At 50.1% G+C, this 12,085-nt stretch overlaps 1 protein-coding gene across 1 annotated transcript; it reads left to right on the forward strand.

Annotated features, from left to right (window-relative positions):
* The first annotated feature begins 216 nt into the window (after positions 1-216).
* Positions 217-10,612, forward strand: SLC6A16 (solute carrier family 6 member 16). Its single transcript, XM_036307180.1, has 12 exons — positions 217-341; positions 933-1,426; positions 1,858-2,015; positions 2,204-2,330; positions 2,534-2,709; positions 2,960-3,070; positions 3,223-3,464; positions 5,135-5,321; positions 5,657-5,858; positions 6,012-6,171; positions 9,796-9,958; positions 10,169-10,612. The coding sequence occupies exons 1-12, from the start codon at positions 337-339 to the stop codon at positions 10,409-10,411; spliced, it is 2,268 nt and encodes a 755-aa protein (XP_036163073.1). The 5' UTR covers positions 217-336; the 3' UTR covers positions 10,412-10,612.
* Positions 10,613-12,085: the final 1,473 nt, after the last annotated feature.

Here is a 12,085-nt window from a genome sequence, read left to right on the forward strand (position 1 = left end):
ACCGGTTTTGGCTATGTTTAGGATTTTTATAGCTCTGTTAATGAGAGATATTGGTCAGCAGTTTTCTGTACTGTTTTTGCTATCGGGGTAATGCTGGTCTTGTTGAACGAGTAGGAAGTACTCTCTCTGCTTCTGTCCTCTGAAAGAGATTGTATAGCATTTGTATAATTTCTTCTTTAAATATTTATTAGACTTTGATCAGTGAACCCATTGCATTCCTGTTCTTTTTTCTTTTTCAGCACGCGCCCTGCCCATTCTCTTGTAGAGTATTTGAGGAGCCAAGGAAAGGTCAGAGTGGTAGAAGCACAGACAGCAGAGAGGAGACTGGCTCCAAATATGAGGTAGAGCACCATCCTCTTGCTGGGGGTAGAGCAGTTGGGGAGGAGAGGGGAGATGGACCATAACTAGACTAACAATCAACAGTTAATCACATCAGGAGGTGAGAAATGCTATGAAGAAAAATAAAAGTGGGTGGGATGGAGGGCGTGGTGGACAGGTAGGCTACTCTTTTAGATAGGTGGGCAGGGAAGGCACTCTGGTGAGATGATATTTTTTACAGAGACCTGGCTGTTTTACCGATGAGAAAGCTCAGAGAGGGAAAACAAGTTTCCTACGGTTACAAGACAGATTTAGTGTTAAATTAGTTTCTTTGATTCAAAGGCTCACTAAAAATGGCACCTCCCTCTGTAAGGAGTACACGTCAGTGTTTTTAGAAACTTCTTGAACGGGATTCCTGACTATTGTTAGCTTTCCTATCTCTACTCTTAACTCATGCACCAAAGCGTTTCTAAAAAGTAAAACTTACGTAAGAGAATTATTTGTGCTTTGAATTTCAATGGTGGTAGGGACAGAAATAAAAGGTTTGCTTTAAGGAGGTGTGGAGGGTTATTTTGAAACTCAAAATCTAAAATCTAGTTTTCGGTGTCTTTAAGGTCTGCTCAGGAAGGCAGACCCTCCCTCGGAAAAGTGGACGCTGCCCCGGAGAGTCTGCCTGAAGCGAAGACAGAGGCCCAGTCTTTACAGGCGAAAGTCTCATCTCCTGATCCAGCCATTGTACGGGGTTCCCCAAGCACCCACACTCAGCAAAGCAAGGGCCCAGAGAACAGGCTTCCGGTGCCCTATGAGAAGCAGAGTTTGGCGTCCCGAATTGCCGAGGCTGAGGCCTGGGAGACTCAGGCTTTTGAGGCTGAGAAAAGGAGGAGCAGCCAATTTAGGCAAGGCTCTATATTTGAGTTTGAAGATGCCCCGGTGAAACAGAAATCCTCACTTAAGAAGGTGGAGGCATCAGAGAAGGAAAAGAGGGAGGTCGTCTCCAACCGTCCACTCTGGGCCAACAAGGCTGAGTACATCTTCGCCCTGGTGGCCTTCTCCTTGAGGCCAGTCCATCTTTGGCGTTTTCCCCTCCTGTGGCTTCACAATGGCGGTTGTAAGTCTGGGGACCAGGAATCATGGGACCACAAAGGCTTAGCAAGACAGAGACTTATCCAGGCCTCAAACTTCAAGGTCTCTGGGATCTGTAGAGGCTGGAGACTTGGTACCCTGAGCAGGATAGGAGCCAGCTGTCCGAACACCGAGGGTGGTGAGAGGGGCAGAGGTGCAGGATATCTGAACATCATGGTGGGGCTAGAAGCCTGTATCAGGGTTGGGGTGGAAACTATGTGTCTGGGTCTTCCAGGAATTGGGGGGCAAGGGGCTGGACACCTGGGGCTTTAAGGGATGTGGAAATAGTTACATCTTGATGCCTGTGGCCCTGAGGGAGATCACTGGTAGGGAATGTCTTTTTCTGGACTCGCAAAGAAATCCAAACGCTGAAAAGCCTGATGAGTCTCAGAGCCCTTCCTTAAATCCCCTGCACAGGGAGTTTTTTCATCATCTACATCTTCTTGCTGTTCTTGATGGGGATTCCTCTCCTCTTCCTGGAGATGGCAGTTGGTCGGAGGATGCGCCAGTGCAGCATTTGTGCATGGAGTGTCATTGGCCCCTGGTTTGGTAGTGTGGGGTATAGCAGCTTCATGGTGAGGAGCCCTGGCTGCCCAGGCCTACCCTTTACATCCCACCCCCATCCCTACCCTTGTCCTGGAATGAGTCCCCTGATTTCACTTCCATGGGTCAAGTCCCTTCGATTCCTCAATCCTCTGTCCAATCCCTTCCTTTTTCCAGTCCCCACTTTTCCTCCCCAGCCACCTCCTTCCTGGCCCCACAGGTGAGCTTCATCACTGCCTTGTACTTGAATGTGGTCAATGGCTGGATCCTCTTCTACTTGGGCCAGTCCTTCCAGTTTTCCGTTCCATGGGAGCGTTGTCCTCTCCTGAAGAACTCCAGTGGCTTTGGTGAGGAGGAAGTGAAAGAGAAAAAGGGGAAACAGAGAGGTGGAAGGGAATTTGGAAGAGGGGAAAGGAGTGAGGAGGGATAAAGAAGGGGCAGGTAGTAGGAAGAAAGAAGAAATGAGAGGAAGGGGGTGTGGGGGAAGGGTTAATGAAGAGGGGAACAGTCACCCTGTCTAGCAAGGGAGTCCAAAGCCAGATACCCCCAGATCCTGAATGTGCACGGACCACACCCTCCATGTACTTCTGGTACCGGCTGACCTTGAAAGCCTCAGACAGCATTGAGGATAGTGGGCCACCAGTCATCTCTCTGCTCCTGCCCCTTTTGATGGCTTGGTGTCTTGTTGGCATTTTCATGATTAATGGGATCAAGTCCATTGGGAAGGTGAGTCTCCATTCTTGGATTCCATTAACAGTCTGAGATACTTTAGCCCTCACCTAACATTACTACTCATTGATCTGATTTCCCACTCCCTCTGGCCTTTCACTCCCACTTAGCCCCTGAACCCTGCTGAAAGCTATCTTCTAACTCCTCCTCATTTCTGGCTCAGAATGTTTTATCCCTGCTGACTGTTGATTGACTACCCCCCCCCCCCCCGGGATGTGGTTGCTGATATGCCCTCCCCTGAATTCAGGTATTATGTGTCTTGGTGCCACTGACTGGTATCATCACAGTCTTTTTACTCATCCGGAGTGTACTGCTGTCCGGGGCACGATACGGGCTTCAGCGTTTGGCGGTTATGAAGGTATATCTTCTTCACTCCCCTCTCAGACCTTAGAGGACACCCGTTGTCCGCTCTAGTGTCCTTTCCCCACTGCCTCCCTTTGTATCCCCTGCATTTTGTTAAGGTTCTCCTCCTCTTGACATCTTTCCTTATTCTTCTCTTTTCCCTTATAGGTATCGGCTATGTACAGCATAACTGCGTGGATCCAAGCAGGGATCCAAGTCTTGTTTGCCTTAGGTCTCGGCTTTGGCCCCGTTGTCGTTTACTCCTCGTACATGGACCAGCCCAGCAACTGTCTCAGTGACGCGTTTGTTGTGGCTTTCATCAACCTGGGCTGCTCCATACTCGCCATGCCTTTTATCTTCAGCGTGCTGGGCTTCTGGGCCACTGTCCTCATACACAACTGCATTGAGAAGTAAGGCCGGCCCCTTAGTTGAGAGTGTCAGCCTTAGGGAACGACAAAACGCAGAGACCCTAATCTTACAGGTGCTGCTGCACAGACCCACCTTCACACAGGTGCACTTGCAGGCCTCTGCTCTCTCCTAGAATGAAAAACAGGCAGGAGAATCCCCGTCACGTCATCCTTCTAGAGCCCTTTTCTAGCCCCGGAAATCTTCCATGTCAGAGATTGCCAACTGCTCACCTCAGCGGATCTCAACAGAGAAACTCGAAAAGTGGCAAACCGTCAACGTTACTCTAGTCTCAGGCAGCCTCTAAGACCACACCCTTCGGAACACCCTTCTGCTCCCGAATGCCAGTCATTCTTTACTGGCAACTCCCGAACTTAGGGGTGTCAGTCAATCTGTCATACTTAAGCCCCACCAGGACGCCCAGGACTAGAGCCTATATTGTCTTCTCAGCCTGTTCTAGTCTGTAGGCATGAATAAAAACTATCCCTCAGGCCGAAACCGGTTTGGCTCAGTGGATAGAGCGTCGGCCTGCGGACTGAAAGGTCCCAGGTTCGATTCCGGTCAAGGGCATGTACCTGGGTTGCGGGCATATCCCCAGTAGGAGATGTGCAAGAGGCAGCTAATCGATGTTTCTCTCTCATCGATGTTTCTAACTCTCTATCTCTCTCCCTTCCTCTCTGTGAAAAATCAATAAAATATATTTAAAAAAAAAAACAAACAAACTATCCCTCCGGCATTTAGAATACTCTGGGCGCTGCACATCGTTGGACAGGCGGATCAGACCACAGTCCTTGCCTTCGTTGTGTTTTCAGTTTTGGAGGGACGAAGGGAAGGGATTTCGATACTTAATCACAGTCACAAAGGCATGATAACTGGTAGCAGGAGTGATGGGAAGACAGAAGACAAAGCCACTAACTATGCCTAGGCTAGTTAGGGAAGGACTTCTAGAGGAGGCGAACCTAAGCTGAATTTGCCCCTAGGGAGCCTAACCTGTGCAAATAACCACCAGAAGAACATACAGTATTTTAGTTGATAAAATTTGATCAAACTATACTTATTTTCCTGCAGCTTGCATTTTGCTTTTATCAGCAAGCCTCCCATTGCAGTTCTTAATGGAGCAATGAGCTGATTTTTAAGGATTTGTAGGAATTAACCAAGTGAAGAATGGTGGCAGGGGTGGGGCTGGTCTTGGGCATGAGAGGCTATGGCAGGCCCTGAAACTGTAAGTAGTTAAACCTGACCACAGCATAAAATGTGCAGAGGGCCGTGGGGGAAATAGAAGGTGAGAGAGGCCAGCAGATTAAAAAGACTAAGAAGTTTCTCATAGCTCAACTCCGTGAGCTATGCACTGTCGTCTAAGTACATGGTGCTTCCTGATATTCAGTATGCAAAGCATAGAAGGTTGACTTTTGCCTACTAGTCTAAAACGGGAGGAAGGGCAGAGGTGAGGATGAATAGGAGACTTCATCACTAGAGCAGGGACCCCGGAGTCCCCAGCAGATTATGGGAAAGACTTCTGGTTCACACAAATTCGTGACCCTGAAGGTGGGTGCCTTTTCAGTTTCCTCCCAGGCCGTACCTTATTCAGATCAGTAATGCTAGGCTAGAGATGTCCTTTCTTCTCTGGAAGTTAAGGAGCCAGATGGTTCTATGAGATTCAACTTTTTATCCCCAGGAATGCCGAATTGCTTTTGAAGCTGGTACTCCAGGGGAAACTGCCTCAGGAGGCCCTGCCCCCTCTAAACATGCCAGATGATCCAAACGTCATCTTCACCTCCTGGCTCAACAATCTTTCCCAGCCCATCAAGGACCTGGTCCTCCCCCACATTACTGAGTGCAACTTAGAGAAGCAGTTTTTGAAGGTCAGTTAAACTAGGTGCACTGGGCTGAGAGTTCCTTAATGCCTTCTGTAAAATAGAAATCTCATCTTTTATTAGCACCAGAAAAAAAAAAATCCCAGAGACACCAGGATAACCTGCAGCCCTGAAAATGCAGAGAAATAGAGCTTGCAGAATGCCCTCCCCTGGATAATGCTAGGTGGATGGGTTTTCCTTGTCAGAGGGTCAGCTTGGGGATCCGAGTTTTACCGTGACTCGAGACTTTTGGGAACTTCTCCAGGGAAGGTAGAACGTATCTTTATCTGTATTGTGCTTAAGTTCAAGGACACTTTAACTCCTGACTCTTCTCCCCTTAACAGGTTAAGGAGGGCCCAACCTTTGCATTCCTGACCTTCATTGAAGCCATGTCATTCATTTCTGGGTCTGTCTTCTGGTCCTTCCTCTTCTTCCTGCTGTTGCTGCTCCTGGAGATGGGTTTCATGATTGGGCTCCTGCAAGGTGTCGTGACTCCACTCCAGGACACCTTTCCTTTTTGCAAGAAACGTGAAAAGCTGTTTACAGGTACTCTGACCTATGGCCCTACTCCCACCAATGACCCTGGTTTCACTGAGACTCTAATCCAGCCCTGAAAGTAACTTCTGCTTAACCCGCCCCCCGACCCTCCCGCCACCAGCCAGACCTCTGACCTTGATCCAAGTTCAATGTTTCTTCCAGCGGTTCTCTTTGGACTCATGTTCCTGTGTGGCATCTTCTTCATTCAACCTGCAGGCATCTATTACATCAAACTGCTGAATGGTTACTGGATGATCCTCCCCGTCATCGTCATCATCATATTTGAAAACATGGCTGTGAGCTGGGCCTATGGGTCCAGGAGGTGATTACTTGGGGCTAAGGGAAGGGTGACTTCTTCCTCCCTCCCTCCCTCCCTCCCTCCCTCCCTCCCTCCCTCCCTCCCTCCCTTCCTTTCTTTTTTAAACTATATTTTTATTGATTTCAAAGAGGGAAGGAGAGGGAGAGAATCATTAATGAGGAGAGAGAATCATTGATTGGCTGACTCCTGCATGCCCCCGACTGGGGATCGAGCCCACAACCCGGGCATGTGCTCTGACCAGGAATCGAATTGTGACCTCCTGGTTCATGGGTTGATGCTCAACCACTGAGCCACACTGGCGGGGCTGACCCCTTTCTTTTTGCCTCCATTCTCACTCAACTAGAGCGACATTAGGGACCCTCAACTTCAGGGCCTTCTGCAAAATCTTTTAATTCACTCATTTAGTGAACATATTTATTAAGTACGTAATATGTGCCAGGCACTTTTTTAGTCACCAGATACAGTATCAAAGCAATCATACTTGTCCTCAGGGAGTTTACATTCTAGTGGTGGAGATAGTTACCAAATGAACAACAACAAAATGTTAGTTGGTAATAATTGACAGGAGAAAAATCATAGAGTAAGGAAATGATCAAGAGTGTGAGTTTGTATGGGTGTTAATTGAGGTAGGATTGCAAGGAAGACCTCTCTGATAAGGAGACATTTGAACAGACTCCTGAATGAAGGAGTCAGATAGAATTCTGAGAGAGTGTGTTCCAAGTAGAGGGAGCAGTAGGTACCATGGTAAGAGAAGCATTATGCCTGGAAGCTTTAAGGATCGAGGAGATCCAGAGAGGTCGGAATAGAATCCTATATACTAAAAGCCTAATATGCTAAGAGTCTGACCGTTCGTTTGACCATTTGACCAGTTGCTATGACGTCCACTAGTCACCAGGGGGCAGATGCTCCGACCAGTAGGTTAGCTTGCTGCTGGGATCTGGCCAATTGGGACTGGAGGAGACAAGCCGGACACACCCTGGAGCCCTCCTGTGGTCCCTCCCAGGCCCCGGTTGTGTACTGATGGGGTCCCTTGGTCTGGCCTGTGCCCTCTCACAATCCGGGATCCCTTGGGGGATGTCAGAGAGGTTTCAGCCCCATCCTCGTAGGCCAGGCTAAGGGACCCCACCAGTCCTCTAGTGTTAGGATATGTGGCCAGAGAGTTAGTGAGACATTGTGTAGCGCCTTCAAAGCCATAGTGGGACTTGGCTTTTTATGCAGAACTAGAGGCCTGGTGCATGAGATTCATGCACTGGGTGGGGGGTTCCCTCAGCCTGGCCTACGCCCTCTCGCAGTCCGGGACCTCTTGGGGGGATGTCCGCCTGCTGGCTTAGGGGGATCGGGCCTAACCTGGCAGTCAGAAGTCCTTCTCACAGTCCAGGGCTCTCACAGTTCGGGACCCTTTGCTCCTTACCACTCACCTACAGTGGAGGTGGGAGAGGCTCCCGCCACTGCCACTGGGCTTGCCAGCCATGAGCCCGGCTTCTGGCTGAGCGGTGCTCCCCGTATGGGAGCGCACTGACCAGGGAGCAGCTCCAGCATTGAGCATCTGCCCACTGGTGGTCAGTGTGCATCATAGCGACCGGTCATTCCACCGTTCATTCAATTTGCATGTTACTCTTTTATTGTATAGGATGATAGAGGAGGCAGTAGAAGGTTTTGAGTAGGGGAATGACATAATCAGATTAAAACAATTTTTAATCCTCACCGGAGGATACTTTTTCCATTGATTTCCAGAGAGAGTAGAAGGGAGAGAGAGGGAGAGAGAAAGAAACATTGATGGGCTCTCTCCCATAAGCACTCCCACAAGGACCGGAGAACCTGCAGCCGAGTACATGCCTTGATTGGGAATGGAACCTGTGACCCTGTGGCCAGGGCCAGATTTATTTAAAAAAAAAAAAGATACCTATACCCTGGCTGGTGTGGTTCAGTGGTTGAGCATTGACCTGTGAACCAGGAGGTCACTGGTCAGGGCACATGCCTGGGTTGCAGGCTTGATCCCCAGTGGGGGACATTACAGAAGGCAGCTAATCAATGATTCTCATCATTGATATTTCTACCTTTCTCTCCCTCTCCCTTCCTCTCTGAAATCAATACAAATGTATTAAAAAAAGAAGATACCTATAATTGCTGTGTGGAGAATAGACTAGGAGGAGTCAAAAGTGAAGCAAGGAGGACAGTAGTGAGTTATTGTAATATTTTCAATGGGAGCTAGCAATGGCTTAGGCTAAGGTGTTAGAGGGGTAGATTGAGAGATGTGGTCTAATTCTTCAAGGAAGAATGACCAGGGGAGAGAGAACAAACTAATCAGGGACGGAAATTAGTAGCTATAACTGTGGAAGGGGAGAGTGGGAGAATCCAAGTCACACCCAGGGGGCTCCTGAGCCCGGCTTTTTACCAGGCTGGTATGTGGACATCCAAGCGGTATAACTCAAGGACAGAAGGCTCAGATGGCAGTATTTTCAGGAGACAGGAGCTCTTGCAGTCAGTTTACTCACATTTATTTACTCCACAAATATTTCTCGAGACTTTTCTCTGTTTTGAGAAAGCCTTGTAGTACTTGGATATAAATGACTTAGAATGGCCGGAACCGGTTTGGCTCAGTGGATAGAGCATCGGCCTGCGGACTGAGGGGTCCCGGGTTCGATTCCGGTCAAGGGCATGTACCTGGGTTGCGGGCACATCCCCAGTGGGAGATGTGTAGGAGGCAGCTGATCGATGTTCCTCTCTCATCGATGTTTCTAACTCTCTGTCTCTCTCCCTTCCTCTCTGTAAAAAATCAATAGGATATATTTAAAAAAAAAAAATGACTTAGAATTAGCTCCTCCTCTTAAAGAGCACAGAGCCCGAAGAGGAAGACATATACAAGCAGACAATGGCGGTACAGGGTGGTAAGTCTAGGGGAGAGGTGCTAGCAGCACTGTCGGGGCACCTGGAAGGTTAGAGGAGAGGACAATTGCGCAGAGTCTGGACAGATGAATAGTCTAGGCCAGTGGTCGGCAAACTGTGGCTCCCGAGCCACCTGCGGCTCTTTGGCCCCTTGAGTGTGGCTCTTCCACAAAATAGCACGTGCGGGCGCATGTACAGTGCGATTGAAACTTCGTGGCCCATGCGCAGAAGTCGGAAGAGCCACACTCAAGGGGCCAAAGCGCCGCATGTGGCTCATGAGCCGCCATTTGCCGACCACTGGCTAGGCCAAAGGACCCCATTTGTATATTGATTAAGTTTGAGAACATGCACTGAAGGAGGCTGGACATACGGGCTGGAAGGAACTAAGAAAAGTTCCCTGAGAGTCGCATGTTCACTTTCTTGGGGGCCTATGTTTGTTCACTGTGCATATCCAGCACCTAGAATAGTCGCTGGCACATCATACACACTCTCATGTTTATGGGGTGAATGAAAGGGACTTGGCCTTTATCCTGAGGGCCTTGGGTACCCGTGAAAGGTTTTAGAGCAATGGAGGAATGGTGGACATTTTTTCTTGGGCTGGGAGGAGGAGAGAAGAGGGGGCCTGAGCTGAAGTGACGTGGAGTATTTAGAAGATGCTAAACAAGGTCAGGCTGGCCTTGGCCCCCAAGGAAGGGTAAGGCTTGACTGGGCCTGCCACAGTCTCCTGGCCCTTTCTTCCAGGTTCCTTGCAGAATTGGGGCCTCTGTGGAACCGCCCCATCCAGCCCATCTTTAACTGCCTATGGTGCTGTGTGTGTCCATTTGTGCTGCTCGTCCTGTTTACTATAATTCTGATTTTTCTGTCTCTGAAGACCTTCACCTATGTGGCCTGGGACTCAAGCACTGTGAGCCTCCCTCTCCAGACCCCCGACCTTCCTAGGGAGTGGGGGCCAGATCTTTCCATCCACTCTTGACCTAAAGGGACCTTATCATCTCATTCTCTGCTCCCTGAAGACTCAGTCCTCTGCCCGGGTTCCCCTCCCACTCTTCCCTTCCACAGCCTTTCGTCTTCTGGGGGCTTCAATTTTCTGAACCCCTTTCCCATCTCTCCACAGTCCAAAGAGGTGCCTCGACCATACCCATCATGGGCGCTGCTTGCATTGATTTTTATCTTCCTCATTGTCACCCTCCCCATCCTCATATACTTCGTATACAGCTTTGCCCATGGTATTCCCTTCAAACCCAGAAGCTTGGATGGACCTCTCACATCCTCCAAATCCCTAAGTCTCAGTAGCAAGGCCCAAACGAAGGAAACCCCACAAGGTGGTAAGGAAACCGCTGGTCCACCGGCTGTGTGACATCCCAGCTTCCTCCATGTGGCCTGACATCTCACATCCTTCAAGACAGATCTAACAGGCAACTCTTACTATCAGCTACCAATTGTGATGGCCTGGGACCCAGAACTCCTTTTCCCCCCGAGAATATAGCATTATTTTGGGGGCCCTTGGGACCTGGCTTTGCAGCCCCCCTCCTAGACCCCTCGGGTTGCCACTGTCATTTTCCCCATCCCCTTTCAGTGTGTACACATACACACTGTCAGTGATGCTAACTGAATCGGACTGATACGGAGCTGGAGGATCAATAAATCAATCCAAGCACTGGGTGTGAGCAGACTTGTTTTTATTTTCTATAAATGTCTCAGACATTCAGTCTTACTTGCAGGAGACTTCCACCCTTTTGAGAGCTAAATATTCAGACCCGAGTTCCTGCCCTCTCCTCGCTGTGGCAAATTCAGATGCTAGATTACTTGACTTCCTTTATCCAGGGACTGGCCTTTAGCAAGAAAAAACCCAGGCTGTGGTGGTTTCAGCAAAGATGGAACGGACATTAATGTGCTTGGTCATGGGACGTGGTACTCCTATCATAGTCTAAAATTTTAATTAGAGTTTCCAAGACTGCCCTGGTCAGCGTGGCTCGGTTGGAGCGTTGTCCCATGCACAGAAAGGCCGAGGGTTTGATTCCTGGTCAGGGTGCATCGGGGAGGCGACAGATACGTTTCTCACATGGATATTTCTCTCCCCCTCGCCCTTCCTCTTTCTCTAAAATCAATAAAAGCATCTTTGAATGAGGGGGGAAAATAGATTCTCATGACTGTTCACTAAGTCCTTCACACAGACGAAGTGATCTGTGAACTAACATAACCCGTTTGGGGACGACCGCATGGTGTCCAGAGCCCACCAGGGTCCCTATCCAAGTGTAAGTCACCTTTCCCCACGGGGCTAAAGCAAATGATTCCCTCGGGCATGGAACCTGCAGGAGTGCTCGAGTCCACGACTGAGCGAGGTAATGGCCGCCGAGAGGAGGAGGACCGGGGCCTTGTGGGTACAGGCGGTTGGGATTCCCCGAGACCGAAGGCCCCCTGGAAAATCAACGCCCAAGAGATTCCAGGACTTCGGATTGCTCAGCTCCCACAGGGCGACTGTCGCCGCACACGTTTCTGTGGCAAAGGAAGGAAAAGCGGACGTGCCCAACCCTTCGCTGGCGGGCGGGACCCTAGGGCGGGTCTGCTGAACGGGGAGAGCAGGGATGCCCAACGTCTCTGGCCTCGGCAGTTCCCCCGCGTTCCTCCGCGCGAGGACGGCGGCCGCGGGCGCTGGCTGCTCCCCGGCACCGCCCGTCGCCTCCTGGACCTGGGGCCCCGCCCCCAGCCAAACGCCCTGTCCCCTGAGACCCTGCTACTGAGCCAGGTAAGGTCGGACCGGGGAGAGGGCAGTCACCTTCTCATGATCAAATGGCCGGAGCTTCCAAGCGCCTTCCTTTTGGGAACCCAGGTGTTCATCCTCCTTCCTGCCCCCCAACCTCCAGCTCCAGCTGCGGGAGCAGAGCCTGTGGGGGAGGCACTGAGAAGTAGGGGCTCACCGGGTAAACCGCTGGGAGGGAATGAAGCTCTTGGCCCTCCTCCTGCAGATTTCTCTCTCTCAGGCCACTTGTGGAAGGTCCTTCGCAGGGTTGTTTGAATTGGGACTATCCCA

The sequence above is a fragment of the Myotis myotis genome, unplaced genomic scaffold (genome assembly GCF_014108235.1).
Source record: "Myotis myotis isolate mMyoMyo1 unplaced genomic scaffold, mMyoMyo1.p scaffold_m19_p_45, whole genome shotgun sequence".
NCBI lineage: Eukaryota > Metazoa > Chordata > Mammalia > Chiroptera > Vespertilionidae > Myotis > Myotis myotis.